The sequence below is a fragment of the Cervus elaphus genome, chromosome 9, assembly GCF_910594005.1.
Source record: "Cervus elaphus chromosome 9, mCerEla1.1, whole genome shotgun sequence".
NCBI lineage: Eukaryota > Metazoa > Chordata > Mammalia > Artiodactyla > Cervidae > Cervus > Cervus elaphus.
Window position 1 is genome coordinate 46,525,719 of NC_057823.1, and position 23,596 is coordinate 46,549,314.

General features: G+C 51.8%; 1 protein-coding gene across 3 annotated transcripts in view; it reads right to left on the reverse strand.

The window, feature by feature from the left end:
* FSTL4 (follistatin like 4) overlaps positions 1-23,596 on the reverse strand; it is a 417,881-nt gene that overhangs the window by 132,174 nt on the left and 262,111 nt on the right. For all 3 annotated transcript variants that reach the window (XM_043912771.1, XM_043912769.1, XM_043912770.1), the window contains exon 5: positions 2,399-2,592. In XM_043912771.1, coding sequence (XP_043768706.1) covers positions 2,399-2,592 — 194 coding nt within the window. The remainder of the gene's footprint in view (positions 1-2,398; positions 2,593-23,596) is intronic.

Consider the following 23,596-nt stretch of genomic DNA (forward strand, 5'->3'; position numbering starts at 1 on the left):
AAAGATGGAAATTTCCCTTTGTCTATTTCTGCACTGGAAATTGATTAACTTTTCATAGGACCTACACGTTTTCTCCAACGCCTCTGATTCAGTGTCAAGGAAAGGCCCACTTTAGCTGGGCCCTGCTTGGCAGATTTATGAAATGGACTTTAAACACATTAAATTTTAAAGAGGAAATCATAGTCCAATCACCACGCTCGTTAATGGCTGCAGGTGCCTCAGGGCATGTCTCTGCCAGGTTAGAGCCATGAGCCCAGGAATGTTTTGTTTACCTGGCAGCTACCTGGATCCATGTGGGCCCGGAGCACTGAGATCCCACAGTTGCGTCTGTCTGGGGTGAGACAGAGATGCCTGCCCTCTGGGCTCCCCACACAGCCTGTACTGTGGGGAATCGAACTGCTAGATGGCTCTTTTCTCAGGTAACCATGACCAGTAGGACCTGGGCTCTCTCCAGAGCAGCGTGGGTCATCAGTGGGTCTCCGGTCCTGGCCCATGGGGTCTTAGCCATAGCTGGGGGCTGAGGGTTGATGAAGTAGTGACATGAAGGCTGGTGTGTGTGTGTGGGAGGCTTCCCGGAGTGTGGGCCATGGATGGACTTACCTGTGACGCCAGGTGTGAGTGAGCAGAGCAGGGTCTGCAAGTGCCTTAGGATCTGTGGTTCCCCACCCACTCCCTGGAAGCCAGCTCTGAACTGGCCGGACTTGAGGAGGGGTCCCTGCATGGGGAAGTGTCTGGATAACTGCTCTACTCAACAGTTTTTGGGCACTTGCTGTCCCCACAGACCTCGAGAGGATCAGGTGGAGCTGGTGGTGGGAGCTGGTCTCCCAGGGAGCCTCGTGTAGTGTGAGGAGAGCTGGTCCATGCACACCTGGCACGCTGGTTGCATCTCAGTTCACCACTTCCTAGACAATGCGTGCTCTGCAGGCAAACCATTTGATTTCTTGGCGCCTCCTCTTGCTCATCTAAAAATACTTGGTAAGTGGGGATAACAGCAGCACCTACCACACAGCAAAAGGTGGCTGAAAGGTTTAAGGAGGAAATAACAACAATAGAGGTGATGGTGACAAAGGGATGCTAATGGCTGTCACCTACTGAGAATGTACCACATGCTGGGCACTAGGCTGAGAACTTCACACCTCTTAGCTCATCTAACCCTCCTGATGACCCTGTGACAGTCACAGACAAGAAAAGAGGCACAGAGCCAGGCAGTTGTCTGCCTAGACCCCCTAGGTCCCCGTAAATGGTGGAACTGGACCTGAATTCAGGCAGTTTGTGAAGTCTGTGTTTGTAGCTAATCTACTGAAGAGTGAGGGACACTCCTGTGTAGGGCACACTGCAGGTAAAGGGTGTCGCTTAGTGCCAAGCCCCTAGTGGGTGCTCTAAATGCCATGGCCCTCCCTGCCTGGTCCTTCCTGGTGACCCGGTCACAGTTTTGATGAGGTCACTGCTGTGCTCTGTGAAAGATGTTTTTAAAGTAGTATCAAAGGTGGGGAACCATCCTGTTATCTGTCCTTGGGGGGCGGGGCACTCTGTGGTCCCCAGGGCGGCTGACCTCGCCTCCCTCCATGTCTTTGCACCTGGTGTGGCTCTGGAACCCCAGGCTCTCAGACCCAAACCAGCAGAGCAGGAGCAGGAATGCAGACCCCTGGGCCCATCCAGCCCGCCTTTCTGCCACCAGCACCCAACAGGCCTTGCAGCTGGTGTGCCTGCTGCCCCGGGTTGCTTCTTCCTTGTTCCTTTTTGCTGCAGATGCTTGTGGCCCTTGTACCACCTGGTAGCTGGGCAAAGGGCCACATGTGCTGTGTTTGGGAGGGAGGCAAACCACGGGCTCCATCCGAGTGTTTTCTCAAGGGGCAGAGCAGTGCTCGGGGGTGGCCATGGACTGCCTGCAAGCCACAGGCTGGAGTGTGGGCTGCTGCTACCCAGGTACCACCACTGGTGAGGTCCAAGGGGGAGAGGACGTGGGGACAGCATGTTACAGCTCCCAAAGCTCTTGGTGGAAATCAAACCTCCTTCCTTTGAATCTTCCTGCTGAGGACAGTAAAGGACTCAGGAAGAAAAGACTTGTTTCCTAATGAAAGCCTCAGAGCTCGGCCTGTGTACAGTGTGTGTTTCGCCAGCTAGCTCAGAGCTTGTTGGTAAATATTGGCTGCAGGTGGCTGGTGGGAAAGAGACACCGACATCATTTTGTTGGTCAGATATTTCCAAGGGTTCAACACAAGCTCTCTGACTCCTGGGAGATGCTTTCTCTTGCAGGAGCAAGACTCCCTTGGCGTCCCATTTCAGAGATAGTGACAAACGACTCTTCCCACAGGGGTCTGCTGGTTCTCTTTCTACACGTGCTGAATGGAAAATTGGATCCCCCCCGTAATGTGATTTCAGCCAGTGCTGTACCCACCTGGGCCAGCTCAGAGCTGCTGAGGTGGCCGTCTCCATCTGCGTCAAAGTCCTTGAACAGAGATTCCACCAGGAGGCGCTCCTGGGAGGCAGGGTCTTGTCTGCTGTCCCCTTCACGGGGCGGCTGCAGGCGGCTCTGCAGTGCCAGAAGGACCTTCTTCAGGCGGGCGTAGTCAGCCATGGTGCACGGGTCACCTGGAAGAGAAGATGGGGTTACTCCAGCCAGACTCCTCCCCCAGTCTTGAGAAGACCTCGCTCCACCCCACCACCCATCAGCAGTTACTAGGCATCTGCTAGATGTAGTGCAAGGTGCAGCCCGAGTACATGAGAGCTGTCCATCCAACTGTCCACCAGTCCATGCCACAGATATTTACTGAGCACCGGATACGAGCGACACATGATGTAAACGCTGGAAGGGGCCTGTGCGTTCACCCTGCACATGTTGATTGAGCACCTTCTACAGCCAGACACAGAGTGATGGTCAGAAGGAATGGGAGTCTTCATTCGGGGGACTCGGCAGTGCAGCCCCACAGCAGCTTTAGGAAAGCTGGCCCCAATTCCACTTTGCAATGGCTCATCTTTGCCTTAATCCTACCTTAAAGGCTCCTTTGGAATCCGTGGCCTCATAGATCAGGGAGTTGCAGTTAACAGGACTAATAAGCCTTGCTTAAGATAATTAGAAACATTCCCAGAGCTGGATTACTTCAAGACGAACATGTGTACACAAGCCCACGGACCAAGAAACAAAAGGCAGCTTTTACGAAAGTAAGCCCGAAGCACACAGCCCATTGCTCTCAGGTCTTTCATCACGGCTGTGCTTGGTCCATAGCATCAGAACCACACAGCATTTTGGCAAATGAGGCCTGTGATACACTGGGACATGATGTAGTTTATCTTTGCTGGTAGCGGGCCACAGAGATGTTCCCCACCCACAGGGCTGTGAGCAGAGCAGGGGAGCACTCCCCACTGCCCCACTTCCCCTCCTCCTGGGATAAGGATGAAGGATGTACCCCACCTCCTGGCTTTGCCGAATCCTGGAGCACGGGTGTGGGGTCCTCCTCATCCATTCCAGGTTCAAGTCAGAGTGCTGCTAGCAAGGGAGTGTCTGAGGTCTAGGTCTTCCGCCTTAATTTCAAGGCCAGCTTAGGGCAGGCTGTAACAGCTCAGGGCTGGAGTCAATATAAGCAGAGCTGGAGAGTCCTGGCTCTGTGGTCTGCTGGGTTTGAGTCCTGGTTCTGCGGCTGCCTGAATGTGTACCTCATACAAGGTGCGTCAGTGATTTCATCTGTGAAGTGGGGGAGAGCAGAGCCTCCCACATAGGACTGTTAGGAGGGTTAAATGAGACACGCACATAATAAAAGGCATGACACTGGCCTAGCACTGAGTAAGGGCTCATAAAATGATAGCTACTCTCCCCTTTGTCATTATTGGAACCGTAGTAGCTGAAGAGCAATAAACACGGAGCTGCTTGGTGGGGACAGGGCTGCTGGGAAGTCTGTCTCTCTCCCTTCCTCAGTGGACAAGCCTGGATGGTCCGACCACTTTCTCTTGTGCTTCTTTGTGTTTCTAGATTTTCTTTCTTCCAATTTGGGGTCAATTGATTTTTGTCAGAAACAGATGTCTGTTACCATTTCATCCTGCATGTTTATTTAGAAAAAAATCAATTGCTGTGTTCAGTATAATCAAATCTATTTGCTCTCTAGGAGTTTCCGTGCTCTGACAAGAATAGCTTTCCCACCCCTCTTTGGCGTGGTACCATATCCATTCCTGGGAGCTCGTAGGGCCTCCAACTGGTGAACCTGATTCTCAAGTCTGCACAGTGAAAATCACGGCCGTGTCCCACAACCACACACTCCTGCCCAGGGCCTGGGTTCCTCGGCTTCCTGAGCTGGACAAAGGCCAGTCTGGGAAAAGAAGAGGAAGAGGTTTGCCAAGATCTTGCTGCCCAGCCCCCCAGAGGATAACACCAGTCCCGGCAAATGGACAGAAGCTGGATGCAGTGTATGAAGGCAGAGAGATGCTTCGGTGGGGGTGGTGGTGGAAATGTGTGAGGGATCTGCAGGGGCTTGGACTGGAAGGCCTGTCAGGCTTTCCAGGGGACAGGCATTTGTGCCCCGACACTGGGAAGCTGGTGTTCACAGCAGATGGACGTGGGGTTGATAGGAGGCTCGGTTCAGAAATGCTAGCATACCATTAGGCTCCCCCCGCCCACCCAAAAGAAAAGAATACACCCGAAGGTTGGACCAGGCTGGGCCAGGTCAGATGGGCAGAGCTGTCTCATTCTCCCAGTCTTGGTGGGGCACAGGTCTCTGAGCTGCCTGCTGCCCCAGGCCAGGGGTCCTCACGCAGCTAGACAGCACCTCCCACTCGGGTGGCCAGGAAAACCAGCTGCGCGGATCCTGTCGAGTGGGCTGCAGCAACCTCCCCAGGCTCACCGCTCCTATCACACCCCTACAGTTCACTGTGAGTTCATGGAGGCTTCTCCACCCTGGCAGTGCCCAGCCCATGCCTGCTGGTCAGGAAGGTATATATATGCCTAGAAATAAACTCAGCAGAAGAGGTAGGTGCCTCAGTGTCCAGGGCCAGCTCCCTGAATCCCTGGTCTGGCCTCCTGCTAGGCTCATGCCAACCATGCCTTTTCCATCTTTTTACCAGCATTCACTCACAAACTCTGTGCTCTGTGTTGGGCGGTACTTTGAGTATACGATGGAGCTTTCTGTCTTGGGCATCGAGGGTGCCCATGGAAGGAGCACTAATGAGGCCAAGGTAAAGGAAGTCTCGCTATGGATGAGCCCCACAGGATGAGGCCGGGGGAAAGGATTGCCGGGTCACAGGGGTCGCAGGTACGGGAGCCGGCAGCACAGTGTGTCCAGAGCCTGAAGGAGGCGGGTATGGCTGGGCCGGGGTGGGGCAGAGAGCAGGGCATGGACGAGGCCAGAGGGAAGCGTGGAGCTGGGGCAGGGTGCCAGGCCCAGCAGATCGCACTTTGCCAAACTTCCTCTGTCCTTTTCTTTACTGATGCCCTCACTGTGCCTGGCTGTTGCTGGGCATGGAGGTCCTAAGACAAACCCCTTGCTCCTAGGTCCTGCTCCAAGAAGGTGATCTGAAATCCTTCTTTATCCCAGGAGCAGTTGTGCTTTACATGAGGCTCAACCTGGAATAAATAAATCATTGCCTCAAGGTTCCCGGGCTCCTCTAATATCTGTGCAGCTCTGTGGGGGCGTGAGTCTCAGAGGAAGGGCACCTGATGGTGGTGTTTCTGCACCTGTGGAGATGGTCACTTCAGATTCCACAATTCAACCTCTTTCAAGACTTTTGAGGCTTCATCTCCAGCAAGGACTGCCCTCTCAAAAGCCTTCCCTTTTGGTCTCTAGGATGCATAGTTTCCGAGAGAGGCATGTAAAGTGCTAGTTTACCAAGTCCAAGGTTTACTTTTTCATTCACAACCTCCTGATCACACAGTGGGGTCAGATGGAATGGCTCCCCGAGGCGGGGTGTGGGCACCTGTGAGTCCTTGTAGACCTGGCCTTCAGCTAAAGGGTCTCGCTCTGCTGCCAGTTTGAAACGTCTGTCTTATTATAAAAGAAACACGCGCATCAAAACAATAAAGCACTTGAAAAGTGCAGATAAAGAAAGAAAGTAAATTACCCATGATCCCTTTTCCAGAGGCTGGCCAGGCCAGGGGTGAAGCCTAGCCCTTGGCACAGGCGACCCTGAGCCAGAAGCCAAGCTAGCAGAGCCCTGGCTGTCCTCATGTGATGCATGGGTCCTGAGGCCTGGCCCATAGCCTTTGCTTTCAGATCTCCTGCTCTCCTTAATCAATATAGGCAAGAGCTTCAATACCCAAAGCTTGGGTGCTTCTCATTATTATGCAGGTCATTTCCACCCACCCACCTGGCAAGCTGACTGGGGACTTGAGGAGGTTGGGGTGTGGAGGGAGAAACAATCTCAGTAGCACTGGCCACATGAATGTGCTACATGGGGGTAGTGTTTACTGCTCCCCTCAATATTCTTTACCCACATTTCCGCCCGGCTTACTCTTCATTGCATCTTGACCACAGCTGAAACGTCACCTGATCTAAACTAGCCCTTTGGCTTCATAATTCTCTGTGCTCTGCATGTTTGGGGTGGGCCTGGTCCCAGGGAGGGACCCTACCCCTTTGGAGGGAAAGTCCCTGGAGGGGAGTACAGCAGAGGCTTGGGGACCACAACACTCTTCCCCGGTGCCCACGTCGGGGCTGACCACGATGATGGAGAGAGTGGGCTGACTGCAGAAACCTGGATGGGGTGCTGTCAGCGTCGTCCACATCCCGCTGTGGGACCAGCCTGGACAGTCGCACACATGGTGGGACAGTGTTAAGTGCCTGTGAACGTGGTTGAGTCCTGTGGCTCCAGGCAGATCCTCTCATCAAGAAGCCAGGGCGACTGGGCCGCCCTGTAACAACCTTTCCTGGGGTCCTCAGGTAGAGGCAGGCTTTACCATAGGCTGCGACACCTGACACCAACTCCACTGAAGACAGTCACTGCAAGGCTGGACGGAGCACTGGACAAGGAATCAGGAGAGCAAAGGAGATCAAAGGCTGTGCCTTTGAGTGGCTGTGAGACCCCAGGAGAGGCAGCCACTCCTGCCTGTCTTGCCCCCATTTCCTACCTTAGAACAGGGACAATAAACACCTTATAGGGTCCTGATGTAAAAGGAAACATAATAGACTTCGCAGTGTCTGAGTGATTGTCAGGCCTGAGGGCCTCTCTGCATGAAATGGGCTCAATGCCCTACATGAACCACAGGGTCTGGTGCATTTATCTCTGTTCCCTTCACTGATGCCCAGTGCCTAGCACAGGTGGCCACTAAATCGGTGAAGACTTCCTCCCGACTACACATCCCCATGAATGTTTCTGCTCTGGGGCCTCTCAGGGAGGGAGGCTCACGTCCTGGCCGGCCTGGTAGTGATGAGAGTCCCCAACAGGCCTTTGGAAGGACCCAGCCATCCTCCGCTGGCCAGGGTGTCCCCCATGCAGCAACGCTGGCCCCACTTGGCCAGGCCCCGGCATTGGCCTCAGGCTTCCTGCCGGCACATGTGTGCGGGGGCTCCTCCTGCTCACAGACCGGGCCTGTTTTGGCAGATAAAATATTGATCAGTCTGCTGAGGAGCCCAGAGTGTGATCCTATTTTCATGTCAGAACTTGGTAATGAACTACATTTATCAAGCCCGTTCTCCACGAGAAAGGTCAGCCGTGGATCTGGCTAAGTTGTTATGACACCTCATTAATCTAGTTCCCTCAATAATTGTTCCTCTTTGAAGATTCTAATGTTCTCCCATTCCAGCCACACTGCCTCAGCTCTGAGCGAGATTATTACGGCAGGAGCGCAGGCACGTCCGCATTTAATTTTTTGAGCAAAGAGAGATAGGACGCAGGTAGCAGCCTCTGGAATTGAACGTCTGTCAAAGGCATGCTTTCTCCTGCAGAACAAAGGGAAGCAAGGGAGACACTGAATATCCATCAGCCACGTGCGCCCCTGCCAGGTTGGCCTCAAAGGGACGGTCTTCGCTGTGGCAGGCAAAGCTTCTGGGCCCAGATGTGGGAGGGGCTGGTGGCTCCAGAGTCAGGGAATGGGGTGTGGCACAGCATGGGCAAGCAGGAAGAGCCAGCCAGGTAGCAGGGAACTCAGATTCTAACGGACAGGGAGACAGGCCATGTGGTCAAGGCCCTGGATAGGCCCAGGGCCTGGATACTGGGGGGACATGGAGGCAGGAGAGAGGGTGGGTTGGAGACTCCTGGCATTAGGAATAGAGGTGGTAGGGAGACTGGAGAGGGACCATCTCTGCTTGCCTCCCTCGCCAAGCCACCCCCATCTAAAGAGGCCCCTGTGCACTGCCCCATTCTTGTCTGTCGTGGGCCTTTCCCCAGCCTTCACTCTGTTGTTCACACACTGTTGGCATCAGGCTGCCCCATTGCATGGGAGCCCCTTGAAACCGGGGCCCCTGCCTTGTTGCAAGTGTGATGCCAGCACCTGGCCCACGCAGCTGCATGCAGAAGGTGCTCAATAAATGTCTGCTGACTGGACGAAAGTGTAATCTTGGTGGATAGTGGCTAAAGCCCTGTCCTGAGGAGGGGGACAATCCCAGCCACCCTGAGGCATAGTGACTGAGGTCTGGAACTCTGGAGCGGCTGGGGGGCCATGCCATCCGTCGTATCAGTTCCTGGCTGCAGGGGGCGTGACACATGAGTGTGTGAGGCAGCCCCAGTGTGTGGTTTGTGTCATGCTCACTGCCAGGGGCGTGGACCCTACCTCACTAAGTGGGGGCACCCCAAAACCTGCAGCAGTTGCTTCAAAGAGTCCAGCACAAGCCTGGGAGTCATGGTGGCAAGGAGGAGGGGGGGCCACAGAGGGGCTGTGGCCCTGCTGGACACGGGGTCACACGGGAGTGTCTCCTCCGAGCCCCTCTAGGGAACACACAGCTCTTCGGGACCTGCCACTGGACGGGAGGAGGATGAGAGGGTCTGTCCTCTGGATCTGCCATTGCTGGTCAGGACAGCCCTGGACGGCCCTGGGAAAAGGCAAGGGGCTTCTGCTTGGAACAGTGCCCAGGTGGGGAGGCCTGAGGGTGAATTCAGTCATGGCACAGCTTCAGGAAAGGTTCGGTGCCATGTGAGGGTTCTGATCAGTAACTGAACACAAAGCTGACCCTGGGGACCCTCCGAGCTCCAAGAGAATTTTACATGTGGGCAGAACTCGGGGGAGTCAGAGTTAGGGGGATCCTGAGGCCCCTATGAAGACAGCCCCCAATAGCCTCCAGGGTGCTAGCCCTTCCATTATTGAGGCAGCCTTGCACTTCAAGAGTCTCTGGCAAACCCCTAAATTTATGGGAGAGGGAACTACAGGACAGAGGTTACTAGATATCATGAAGAACTCTTCTGCCATTAGCAAGAGTCATCTCACTTGGGGATGGGTGTGGGCTAAAGAGCCGGGGGATAGGAAGGAAGAACGTGCCCGGTGGGGGCTGGTGGGTCATGCTCTGAGATGCCACCACCTGGGGTGGGGGGCAGCTCCCTTCCTGAGCTGCACAGAGGCTGTCTCTTCAGAAGCCACACAGCAGCCTGCCAGGCCTTCGAGCCACAACCTCTGGACACCAGTCCTTCCTGACCAGGCCAGGCGGCCCAGCTCCTGGGCTCAGATCCAGACCCCTCACTTGGGAGGACCCTCAGGGGTGTGCCCACAGCCTCCTGGCTGCTGCTGGGTTTGCTCACGGGCAAGGCTCTGCCCCCACCCCCACCCAAGCATCTGCCTCCCTGGTTCCTACACTGTCCCCAGCTGTTCTGAGAAGTAATGTCACTGCTGAAGTCAAAGCTGCCATTTTCACTACCAAAGCAAAAACTCAGCTTAATCTGGCACCCACATCACAGTTCAACATCCTTGTGTTACATGGGCCTCAGTTGCAATGTGGCATTCTGAGGTCTATTTTGAAACTGCTAAGCTGTGCAAAGAGCAAGAAGCATTTTCCTCCCCCATCTAATTTATGAGCCGCCATAACTTTACTGGAGTTTAGCTTAAGAGGAACAGATGTTTAATTTGATGTAAATTCATGAACATTAACAATCTTTCTGCTGCCATTTCTGGGAAAATTCAATTAACAATAAATACCAAAACCAATGGGTTTATCTTTAGGATTCGTTTTTGCTAATATGTGATATAGTTGTACTGATGGTGTTGACCAAGCCACAAAATTCTGACAATTTCTAGAGATTGCTAAGTACACATGATATGGTCCCCTCACAACCCCCAAACAGGTTTACTCAAAGTCACGCCACCTGGTGATCGTGGCGTGATCACGGGACCTATGACTTTTGGCTGTCCCTTGGGACCTATGACTTCTGAGCAGATGGGTCACTGCTGCCATACTCAGGTCCTCTGGGGAAGTGTTTACACCGTGGCCAGAGCTGCAGTTCCTGACTACCCCTACTACCTGCCAGAAAGCAGCCTGCAAGTTTGCTTCCCTTTCCTGGAAGACCCTTTCTTCAAATCTAGCTTTACCGCCAAGGTCCAGCTCTAAGGAGGTGCTCTGTCCATTTTGTTGGTCTTCCAACACTGTCTTCCAAAAACAAAAGAGATGACTCTACACATGAACATCACCAGATGGTCAATATCAAAATCAAATTGGTTATATTCTTTGCAGCCGAAGATGATGAAGCTATATATAGTCAGCAAAAACAAGCCCTGCAGCTGACTGTGGCTCAGACCATTAGCTCCTTATTGCAAAATTCAGGCTTAAGTTGAAGCAAGTGAGGAAAACAACTAGACAAGCGGGTATGACCTAAATCAAATCCCTTATGATTATACGGTACAGGTGACAAATAGATTAAAGGGATTAGATGTGGTAGACAGAGTGCCCAAAGAACTATGGATGGAGGTTTGTAACACTGTATAGGAGGCAGTAACCAAAACCGTCCCCATGAAAAAGAAATGCAAGAAGGCAAAGTGGTTGTCTGAGAAGGTCTTACAAATAGCTGAGAAAAAAAAGAAGCAAAAGGCAAAGGATAAAGGTAAAGATATACCAAACTGAATGCAGAGTTTCAGAGACTAGCAATAAGAGATAAGAAAGTCTTCTTAAGTGAACAATGCAAAGAATTAAAGGAAAACAACAGAATGGGAAAGACTAGAGATCTCTTTATGAAAATCAGAGATACCAAGGGAACATTTCATGCAAAGATGGGCACAATAAAGGACAGAAATGGTATGGACCTAACAGAAGCAGAAGAGATTAAGAAAAGCTGGCAAGAATACACAGAACTATATAAAAAAGGTCTTAATGATCTGGATAACCACGATGGTGTGGTCACTCACCTAGAGCCAGACATCCTGGAGTGCGAAGTCAAGTGGGTGTTAGGAAGCATTACTATGAACAAAGCTAGTGGAGGTGATGGAATTTCAGCTTAACTGTTTCAAATCCTAAAAGATGATGCTGTGAAAGTGCTGCACTCAATATGCCAGCAAATTTGGAAAACTCAGCAACGGCCACAGGACTGGAAATGGTCAGTTTTCATTCTAATCCTAAAGAAGGGCAATGTCAAAGAATGCTCAAACTACCATACAATTGTGGTCATTTCACATACTAGCAAGTTAACCCTCAAAATCCTTCAAGCTAGGTTTCAACAGCACATGAAGCGAGAACTTCCAGATGTACAAACTGGATTTAGAAAAGGCAAAGGTACCAGAAATCAAAGGGCCAAGATCTATTTGATCATAGAAAAAGCAAAGGAATTCTGGAAAAACATCTACTTCTGCTTCATTGACTATGCTAAAGCCGTTGACTGTATGGATCAAAACAAACATGTGGAAAGTTCTTAAAGAGATGAAAGACCAGACCACCTTACCTGCCTCCTGAGAAGCCTGTATGCAGGTCAAGAAGCAACAGTTAGAACCAGACATGGGACAAGAGACTGGTTCAAAATTGGGAAAAGAGTACGTCAAGGCTGTATATTGTCACTCTGCTTATTTAACTTACATATAGAGTACATCATGCCAAATGCCAGGCTGGATGAATCACAAGCTGGAATCAAGACTGCCAGGAGAAATATCAACAGTCTCAGATATGCAGACGATACCTCTCTAATGGCAAAAAGTGAAGAGGAACTAAAGAGCCTCTTGATGAAGGTGAAAGAGGAGAATAAAAAAGCTGGTTTAAAACTCAACATCCAAAAAATGAAGATCATGGCATCCAGTCTCATCACTTCATGGCAAATAAGATGGGGGAAAAGTGGCAATAATGGCTGATTTTATTTTCTTTGGCTCTAAAATCACTGTGGATGGTGACTGCAGCCATGAAATTAAGACACTTGCTCCTTGGAAGAAAAGCTATGACCAACCTAGACAGTATATTAAAAAGCAGAGACACCACTATGCTACAAAGGTCCATATAGTCAAGACTATGATTTTTTCAGTTGTGAGAGTTGGATGTGAGGGTTGGACCATAAAGAAGGCTGAGCACTGAAGAATAGATGCTTTTGAACTGTGGTGCTGGAAAAGACTCTTGAGAGTCCCTTGGACAGTAAGGAGATCAACCAGTCAATCCTAAAGGAAATCAACCCAGAATATTCATTGGAAGGACTGACACTGAAGCTGAAGCTCCTACTTTGGCCACTTGATGCAAAGAGTGGACTCACTGGAAAAGGCCTTGATGTTGGGAAAGATCAAGGGGCAGGAGGAGGGCAGGAGGAGAAGGGGGCAACAGAGGATGAGATGATTGGATGGCATCACTGACAAGCTACACATGCTCATCCTGTCTTTGTCTCTGCCTGTCTCCTCCATAAACTATGTTCCAAAGCCTTTGCATCTCTTGCATGAGTGTCTTCAGTGTCTTAGAGAACTGGCCACGGGGACCCACGTCATGGGCTATGAGGGGCTTGGCAAGTTCCTGCCTGCCTTTGATGCACAGTGCTCAGCCTATCTCCTGCCCTGCCCTCACTCAGCCTATCTCCCCTTCACTCACTAATCCTAACTCCAGAACCAACAGCAGGCCCACCACACTCATTAGAAGCCCCTCATTGTTTCAGACTCCAAAGAGGGCCTAGCATCAGGCTGGGTCACTGTCCTTGCTCAGCATTCTCTGTTCTCTTCCATGGACTGTGCTATTTATCATCCCAGTTTCTGAGTTGAAGATACAGGACCCACTTTAGGCCCACAAACAGGATCTGCACATCTAGGGCTCCACATGGCCTCTGCCCTGCCTAGCCCAACACACATGCCACGCAGACCACACACCTCCTTCCCCAGGTGCCAGCACCAGAGCTGATCAAGGCTGCTCGGACGCTGGGTGGAAGTAACCTGAATTTGTGGACAAAACCTCATCTCAAGTTTTGCCCCAGCATCAGGTAATTTAAATTAACAAAACCACCCAGAGCTTTGCTAGATAAATGGTACATTTGCTCATGAATGCCTGGTTCAATTGCTGTTGCTATACAATCTGCTGTTTGACATTTACAATCCTCTCTTCTATTCCTATTAGAGAAAGCAAAATTGGTTGGATTCCTAGGGGAGGGATCCACATACACTTTTTATGGTTGACTGGCACATCTATCAGGTGGCCCCCGAGTGAAAGAGTAATGTTTGAAAACTTGAATAAATGCTAAAGCCCTCCTGGAATTAGGAACTTTAGCTTTTATTCTTGCATATGTGGGAAACCCACATGGCTAGGTTCCCTACCAAGTTACTCACGCTTTCTAGGAGGAGGACACTGGCTCCTTCCAGACTCTGCTCCCCTGATGCCCTGCCCAGAAGCTCTGTCCCCTGCCTGCTCCCCACCTGCCCTCACCTGCACCATGAGAAGAAACAGCAGTGCTAGACCAGGGGATGGCAGATGGGGAAGCTGGAGGGGATGAGAGGAGAAAAAGTGGGCACCACCCCATCTGCTGTGATTCCCAAGAATTGCTGGGAGGCTTCATCCTCCAAATGCCTAAGCAAAGGGAAGTGTCCTGCTACTGAGGCTGCCAAAATTTAGTTCCTTGGGGTCAGATGTCCAAAAAATGTCACTGCTTTGAGCTGCTGTGATCTTCGAGTGGCCACTGAGCTGAGGGGAACCTCGCCCAGAGACGCAGCAGGGTCTGAGGCCACTGTGGACTGAGTGAAATGGTGGAGACAAGGTCTCCTGGCCCTAGAGCCAGGCTTACATCCAGGTAAAGGGATCACTTTGCTCTGTGAGGACTCACAGTACAGGAGAAGCACTCTGTAAATGACCTCAAAAAGGGCGGTGCTGTTCCCAGCAGGTGTTCTGAAATGCCATGGGGGGTGTTTTTGGTTCTCACAATGATTGGCGGGGGCCCTGGTGGCACTTAATGGCTGAGACCAGGGACCTTAGGGACCCTGCTCTTTGTAGCACTGTCCTGGCCAACAAACATTTCAAATTGCACCGTGGACAGTCACTTTTGGTTAGCTGTTTGGAGGATGAAGCCTCTCAGCAATTCTCAGGAACAAAATCAATGGAATCACAGTTGATGGGGGTGGTGGCCACTCTCTAACTGGAGTGAAAGATCCACTTACCACTCTTGGGTTACTAGGACTTACTGAGGTGTTACACACAAAATACTTCCCCTTCCGGCCTTGAAAAGGATTTTCCAGGGATGCACTTACGCTTGTATATTGTAAATTTGGTGTACATCTTTAAAAAATTAAAAAAAATATTTTTTAAAAATTTTGATTGTGTCTTGTGGCTTTCAGGATCTTAGTTCCCCGACCAGAGATTGAACCCATGCCCTTGGCAGTGAAAGCATGGAGTCCTAACCACTGGACCACCAGGAATTCCCTTGTTTACAACTTTATTGAGAATTGTCCACTAGTTTGGAGAATCATCCTCCCACACTCAAGGACACCCGAGTACTCAAACTGCCAACCTAACGTGCCCATCATGGGCTCCATCTGCAGCCTTTGTGTTCACAAGATCTGCATGCCGGGGCTGACATCTTACCACTGTGAGCTGGCATCCAAACAGTTACTTAAAATGCATGCTTTATGCCTAGGACTTCTCTTTATATCCCAGTTTTGGTTAAGACACATATTCATTCAAGATTATACAGCAACGTTACAGAATACTTGCTATGGAAAGGTAACTTTGAGTCTGGAAGGATTAAAGACAAGTCATCTATGGAAACAACTAAAATATGTTTTTCCTCAGGTTATTTTTAATCATGGTAAAATACACATAATATAAAACTTACCATTTTAACCATTTTAAAGTATACAGCTCAGTGATACTCAGAATATGGTACAACTATCACCACCATCCATCCCCATAACTCTTCCCAAGTGTAGAATTTTAACTTTGTCCCCACTGAACAGTAGTCGCCCGTTCCCTCAGCCCTGCAAACACCATTCTTTCTGTCCCTATGACTTCCACTCCTTTGTGCTGTGCTTAGTTGATCAGTTGTGTCCGACTCTTTGCAAGCCTTTGGACTGTAGCCCGCCAGGCTCCTCTGTCCATGGGGATTCTCCAGGCAAGAATACTGGAGTGGGTTGCCATGCCCTCCTCCGGGGGATCTTCCCAACCCAGGGATCAACCCAGGTCTCCCACATTGTGAGTGGATTCTTTACCATCTGAGCCACCACTCCTCTATGCATCTCAAATAAATAGAATACATGCTACAACATGGGTGAACTTTGAGAACAGTATTTATTTGAGACACGTAAAGGAGTGGATAAATAAATAGAATCACACACTAGTTGTCTTTTTGTGACTGGCTTCTTCTACTTCGCATACTGTTCTCAAGGTTCATCCACGTAGTACCGTGTGTCAGAATTTCCTCTCTTTTTAAGGCTGAATAACATTTCATTGTACATCTATACCACATTTTGCTCTTCCAGTCACTGGCTGATGGACACTGAATTGCTTCCTGTTTTTAGTTATCGTGCCTAATGCTGCTGTGAACACGGGTATGTAAATGTCCATTCAAGACCCTGCTTTCAATTTTTCAGGATAAATACTCTGAAGTGGAATTGCATACAATTCCAGAAGTAGAATTGGAATCCATATGGTAGTTCTATTTTAAATTTTTTGAGAAACTGCTATACTGTTTTCCACAGCTGCATTTGATATTCTCATCAACAGCTCACAAGGGTTCTAATTTCCCCACATCCTTGCCAACATTTAGTATTTTCTGTTTTACTGTGAGCGGCTGTCCTAACGGCTGTGAGGTGGCGGCCTTACTTGTGACACTCCTTGGTTCTGGGATTTTAAAGGACAGTGGGAAAGGTATAGGCGTGCACCTGAGTGTGTGTGTGCAGCCCCATGGCTGTGCTGTGTACACTTGCACCCGTGTGCAAGCCCAGCCTGCAAAGGCCAAGCAGAGGGAGGCAGAGAGGGCAGGCCCATGCTTTGGGCTGTGGAGCCGCCTACTCCTAGGGCGGCAGCCGGCCGCAGCCCCCAAGGACAGGGCTTCGTGCCTGCCCCATTGGTGACAAGAGGCCCTATGTGGGCAGTGCCAGGGCACAGGGCAGGGCCCACCTCCCTCCCCCTCTCTCCAGAATGGGGCTCTTCCCTGCCTCTGTCCTTCTGGGACGCCTACTGGGGGGGGGCCGTACACCCTGTGCCTGCAGGTGAAGAGACTGGGATGGGCAGATCCTGAACCCGTGTCTCTCACGCCGGCACGGCCTGAGGTGTGTTGCTCTCCTCTGTCTTGGCTGGGGTGTGCGCTCAGATGCAGTAATCCTCAGCTTCAGAGCATGCCAGAGAGCCGCTGACTTTTAAAGACAACAAGCAGAGACGTTCCTTCTTTGGCGTGAGGCGTGTGTGGACTGCAAATCTCTGCCATTGAACTAGGGTCTCCAGGAATGAACTGCCCAAATGTGAACGAGGTCCACCTTTTCACCAGCAGAAGCTTAGCTGGGCTCGTGGGACATTTACTTTAGAAAGAAAGGTATTAGAGGAAAACTGCCTGAGAATGTGCTCAGAAGGCAAGGTGTGCTCTAAGCCGGGGATTCATCTTGTACGTGGCCTTGGCAGGACACGGCATTTTGGAGAGAACTACCTGAACAGAGGCTTTTAGACCTGACATAACTTGGAGAAGTTCCCTGAGATTTGAAGATTTATCTGAACCTCTCTGACTTGTATGACTGACAGTAAATCCCAGGTTAAAACAAAGGAAAACAAAACTCCACAACAACTCCGAGAGAGAACAGCCTTTCGGGGAGAGCTTTGGAGCCTTTCCGGTGCTTGAGCCGCTGGAGGAGAGAGAGCAGGCTCTCCTTTCTGCATCTGCTCTGCTGTTCAGGGATTATCCACCCTGGAAACCTATCAAAATGCAGGCGGCCCACAGAGAGAGCCCCAGAAACTGTTGTCTCCGTGAAAGTCAGCTCCAGGCGGGACGTGTCTGAGCTGATGGGCGGGCCACAGTGGTCCTGGCTCCAGGTCCGGAGCCTGGCAACGAGGGGTTGGGGGCCAACAGGAAAGGTGGGGAGTAGTGGGACTGAAGAGGCATCCAGGGTTCGGTTCCTCTGTGGCTCAGAAAGCCCCTCCCCTCCAGCAAATCGAGTTATTCCGGACACAGCTCAGCCGTATCACTGCTCTGGCTGCTCTGTTCGCTCCCCAAACACTGCGGTGGGATTTGTGGATGCGCTGACTCTGATTTGGTTCACACGCTGGGAAATCGCTGGGCCTGCTCCTTGCCCTGCTTATTTATAAGTTCTCGCATTCCCGAGAATGGCCTCCTCATTGCCTTATCTGTCATGAAAACAGATCCAGGTGTTTTAAGAGGGCTCAATACCCACAGGAGATGGGAGTGACAGGGGACACTCCAGGAGTCTCCTGAGGATGATGTATACAGCCCGGGGCACCCCTGGGGGCGGGCAGAGCGGGGCCAGTGCCCCACAGCTTGACACTGTTCTTCACACCTAAGGATGTGACCAGGTGTCCCGTTTGAGTCCCTGCGGACAAGGTGTGGCCTGCATGTGTCACAGGACTGGTACGCTGCGCCTCAACCTCAGGGGAGGCTTATCTGCCTTCTTTTAAGTTGGGCTTTGAAAAAGGTGGGTAAAACATTCACAAAGCACTTTCCATGGAGAAGGGCAAAACTGAGAAACCACCTGGTGAGGCTCTATACCCGCCACTTAATGATGCTGATGGCCATAAACACGGGAGCCATCAATTAAATACGCCAATCTCACTCTCGCCTTGGTGTGAGTTTTTCCCACTAACAGTGCTGTTTGATGCGTATGGTGTCCTGTTGAGATTTTCAAGAGCGTTGGGGTGAAATGCTCTTTCATTTCCTTTGTAGGCCCTCAGCCTGTCACCCAGGGCCAGGTGCACAGAGGACACTGGATAAAAAGCCCCATGTAGGCAGACAGATGCACACGCGCGCACACCGCTGCTGATTTAGGAGTGCAGCCCAGTGACTGATCCTGTGCCAGTGGCTCAGCCCCAGCCTCGTCCCGCATCCCTGTTGGTCTTTTAAAGACCCCTACACAGCCTGTCCAGCATAAATAATAGGCCACAGACCCCAAGAGCATGGGGTAAAGGCTTTAGCATGATGTAGTCCAGACTTTTCATTGTACCGACACAGAGGCTGAGGCCAGGAACAGTCAGGGTCTGTCTTGGGTCCCAGGGTGTGGGTGATGGAACCAGGTTATCACCTGCCTGGTATTTTGTGCCCATAACCTTGGCAGTCTTTCCTGACCCAGCTCCACCTCCCTTCTCTTTTATTTCCAGCCTTCTTGCAAAGAAACTCCACAGGATGTAAATAAACTTGTGGGGAGGGATGAAGGAGACTGTGGTGGGGGAGAGAATGGGATTTTCTGTAGCATGAGGGGGAGGTGGAAACCCTGCCCAGATGTGAGGCCTCTTCCTGGGCAAATCTTATTATCACCAACACACTGGCAGGTCTGGTCTATCACAGAGAGCAGCCTTGGCTCAGAGCTGCTCTTAGCAAGCCTGAGGGCAGAGTGGACTGGACTCGGCCTGACCTGAGAGGGGTCTTCAATGCCCTGTGCCTGATCTCTGGGGCAATCGAAGACCCAGGCCCCACCCAAGTCCCAGGATATCACCAACAGCAGGAAGAGCCAACAGGAGATGTCTATTTTCTACTCCACTAACAACTTTTACTGTTTCCATTCAAAAGTCTCTTCTCTGAGTGTAGAGCCTAGAAAGGGCCCAAGGTAGAAGCTGATGTTGTAATCTATGCTATTAAATCCCTAGGTGGTTGCTTTGTGTTCTAAGTGATAGGGTCAGAGTAAAGGGATAAAGCAGGTGATAGATAGTTAATCCCACTAAGGGATCATAAGTAAAGAAAAAAGTATGGGAGACCCTGTAAGTTAGTGATCATTCAAGAAAGCCAGTTTGCTTAACCACAAAAACAAGCAGGCTTGCTTCGGAACAATCCCTGCAGCAGAAGCACGAGACATGCCCCCAAACAATAAAACAGTGGTGGCAGGGGACCCATATCCTGACCAGTAAGGTAAGTCAGTTAATAATTCCTAGGACACGCTCCTCTGTACACACTAAAAACAAAAATACAGGAAAAACTGACATTATATTGAAGCCTGAGATGATTTACTGAATTTTAGTCCACGTTAACACTTTTAGTTCATTCCATCACACCATGACAGTCCTGGCTTGACCATGTAGGGACAAGAAAACTCCCCTGCCCGATGTGGAGGAGGAGCTGATGGTGGAAGCTTGACCTCTACTCAAGGATGAGGGAGAAGGTGGTCTTCTCCCCCTCCCCTTTCCTCCTTGGATTATAAAACTACAGCTCACTAAGTTCTCGGGGCAGCACCTCTCATGTGCCGGCTTATAAACCTCACAAGTGGCCCATCTATCACTTTGCCTCTCGCTTAAATCTTTCTGGGCTGAGACATAAAGCACTGGAGCTCCTCAGAGCTGCCCTGCCGAGACACATTTCTGAGGTTTTGTAAGTGCGGTGACACCTCACAGTTGGCCTGTGTCTACCACACTCCCTGGGTCACTTTCTTCCTCGCTCACACAGAGTTTTTCTTAACCCTCTGGCCGATGCTCTCTTCCCCAGTGCGCCCCTCTTCCTAGGGTCTCCTCTAAGTGACAAGGGGGGCTTTTGTCTCTGATCTGGTTTGTTGCACCTGTTCCTCTTTCAAAAGGCAACCTGCATAGGGTGATGCTTGGATGGAGACTTGAATGGGGCACTGTGTGCGGGTGCTTCTGGGTGCTGGTCAGGAGATGTGTTTTCTGTAAAAACACATTGAGCTCCACACTTATGATTTATTCATTTTCTGTCTGTGTTATACTTCGACAATACGCTTATTTAAAAGAGGCAACCTGACAGTTCTCAATGTCTGTTGCCTCGGGTAGGGTCTTTGTCCTCAGCCAGGCACCAGTCTGGGTACACAGACAGGGACTGGGGTTCAAGGAGGGGGTCTGTGATGTGTAGCAGCTGCTTGCTGGCCGCTCAGGCTCTGCCCTGGGGCATGGCTCTGGCCTATATAGCAGCCTGGGGGCCAGGTTGCCTACCTTCCCTGGAGGTGTGGTTTGTTAGGTCCTCTGGCCTGGGTCTCTGTGGAGGGGGTGGGGGTGGGGTTTGGCAGAGGAGCCTTAGGAGTATGAATGGAAGAAGCTTAGGCCAGGGGATCACCAGTTCCCGGGGCATCCTGGCATCACCCCCACACTTGGCTGGGAGCTCAGTCTAGCAGCTAGGATGACCCCTCACAGGCCCTTGGGCAACACTCCAAGGCACCCCTCTGTGGACCCTGGCTCACGTCTCAGGCCCAGCTGGCAGTGGGTGGCTCTTGGCTCAGAGCTATTGCAGTGGAATCAATCTGTTCTCGGTGAGGGCTCACCACGGTTCCTGGCATCAGTGTGGCCTCCTCGGAGGCCCCTGAGCACACAGGGCCAATGCGGAAGGACCTGGAAGCCTCTCACAGACCACGGCCTGGCCTCTGCCCCTTGTCCTCTAACGGGTTCCCAAGTTATTGAATTGAGATGAGGGCTCAGGCTCAGTTGGGACTGATCTTGGTGGCCCTGGCTGTTTAGCTCGTGTGGCCCAGAAATGGGCATTAAAGGTCTTCTGCTCAGAGGGGAGTGAGATGGACCCTTCTGCAACCTCCCTAATAGTCCAATTGTGCCCGACTCACTAACGATGACAGCGGCACAGCAGGCCCAGCCACACCCTCCTCTCCCCACATCCCTCCCGTCAAGGCCCTGGCCTGCCCTCCCGGCACAGCTCAAGTCCCCTCCAGGAAAGTTGTCCCTGGCCAGCCCCCTCCCCCTCTTCTGTGGCAACTAGGGTCTGGACACTGCATCTGACTTTCAGCACGAACTTGCTCTTCAGTGGGTGGTACACCTGCCGAGCAGATGGCGGCCACAGGGGCGGGAACGGCGTGGGCCCACTCTGCACTTCCGGCACCCGCCACGCCCACGTGGGATGCTCCATCCCTGTGGACGGACTAATTGGTCTCAAGCGACGTGACATTCAGATAATTTACATCCAGGGAGCAGAGGGCAGTTGACTCCACAGCAGGAGATAATTTATAACCAGTTTGGATGTCTGGTTTGGCAGAGACGGGCAACCTCGTCACTCACCCCGGTTCTGTGAATTCACGAGCTCATGAATTACTGCCTGGCTTACGGTAACTCTGTATCTCACGCCAAATGTAGGCCACAGGGGCACTGGGCAAAGAGTTCTGAAACCCCCAAACCAGGAGGCACCCACCCCCGGCCCCTCTCACTGAGAGGTCCCAGAAAACATGCAAGCATCCTCCCCAGTAGGGCTGTACAGCTGGGGGAGGAGGCAGGGATGGGGTGCGGGGAATGAGCACAGCCAGCCCTGAACAGTCCCTGGGTCCTGTCCCCATTCACTCAACAGACACGCCCCACCTCATGGTGCACCTGGGGTGGGGGGGGGGTGCCAGCCCTGGGCCAGGCAGCGAGGCGCAGAGGGGACGAGGCACAGGCCCTGCTCTCCAGAAGGCCAGGCTGCAGGATGTGAAAAGATGAACAGCACAACTGGGCTGCCTCCTCATCTGCACTGGGGCAGGCCCCAGTCAGAGGGTGGGGTGAGGGGCTGCAGCCCACGGGGCTCCACTCAGGGCAGAGTCCCCCCCAGTGAGGCCAAGAGCCCTCTGCCTGCCCTTTCAGGAGAGTGGAGATGGGATAGGCATGCCTGGTCCCACCTCTGGACCAGCTGCACAGGCTCATCAGACAAGCCACCCACCCAGGGGAACGATGCTTGCGTTCTGGGTGGGGGCGTCTCTCCCTGTGACCCAAATGACAGAGCCAAAGGCACACTTTCCAACTAAGGGGAGAGCTGTAAAGACTCTTCTGCTACTAATCTGGGCACATGCTTTATTGTCTTTAAGAGGAGATGAGATAAACTGGAAGGGCTGGCTCTGCCTGTTAACTAGGGTGCATTAGTACAGAATTGGAGCCTGGGACATCTTTAAGAAGAGGGTCTGGGTCCCCTTATCTGGATCATGTCCACCTGAGGAAATGGCCACGATTCTAGCCTATAAAGGACTTAGTAGAACTAGTGGATCACAGGAAAGAGAGTGGAACTAAATGTAAATATGTAGGGAGGGAGTCTGCTGGCACAAAATCTGGGGTTGCACATTGGGAACACCAGTGATGATTACATTTAAAATGCCACCCCTGCCTTAGGAGATTCTTCTCCCGAATCATGTCTCCAAGTTTCAGGCTGCATGCTAGAGCTACATACCTCTCAGAGCTTTAAACGTGTACCAGAGAGTGACAGATCATCACTCCATTCATCAGAAAGCCAGCCCAAGAGCTGGAGAAGCATCCTTGCCAAGGTCGGCTAGCTCAGTGAAGTTGATTTAGTTTTTAAGCGAAATGGAGTGAGCATCCTAGGGACACTGTTTGCAGAAATGGAGATTTAGTACTGAAAACAGCCATGCCTCCTGCCTACAAGTCACTGAGGCCCATGTGGCTCCAGAGGAGGGTGTTGGGGTACATGTGTGGAAGGCATCTAGCAGTGGCGTTCTGGGGGTGTTGTGTATCACAGGTGTGTGTGAGTGTGAGGCTGAGTCTCTGGGTGCATCAGTCCCCTAGGTAAACCATGTGGAGACACGTGGTCGGTAGGTGAGCCTGGGCGAGGGGGCTGGAGAGAGCTGGTTCCCTCTGGCACCTCTGCCTGCCTTGGGCAAGTCATGAGTGAGTACTGGTTGAGCCATGTCTCTGGAGGGGCCTGGTTCACTACGACTACCTCTGTCTTGGCCCAGCCCACCCTGTGCGCTGTAGAAGCTGCTATCTTCCATGGGATGCAGCAACTTGGACCACTGACTGGCCCTGTCAACATCACACTCAGCTCTTGGAGGCCCCGAGCCTTGGGGGTGCACTGACCTGCTCATGCCAGTGGCCCTCGCTGGACCAGCTCCTGTGGGCAGGACGTGAGTGTGGCCCCCAGGACTGGCCCCTCTCCACGCTCCATCGTCCCACCCTGTTCTCTGCAGGCCCTTCCATACCTGATCGTTGCTGGGGTATTTGACTGTTTTTCCGGCTCCAGTGCTTTCTGAGTTCCTAGAAGCTTTGGTTCTTTGGAGACTGGGATGACATGAGCTGGACCGAGTAGACTAGTCCCTTTGATCAGGGGCTGCAGTGGGGGAAGACTGGAGAGGTTTCTACTCACTGTCCAGCCCAGACCCTCTCCTGAGCTCCAGACCTCATACCCTGATGCTGATCTGACATCTTTCCACGTTGTCCCTCAGGCTTCTGACTCGTCCTGGCCCCAA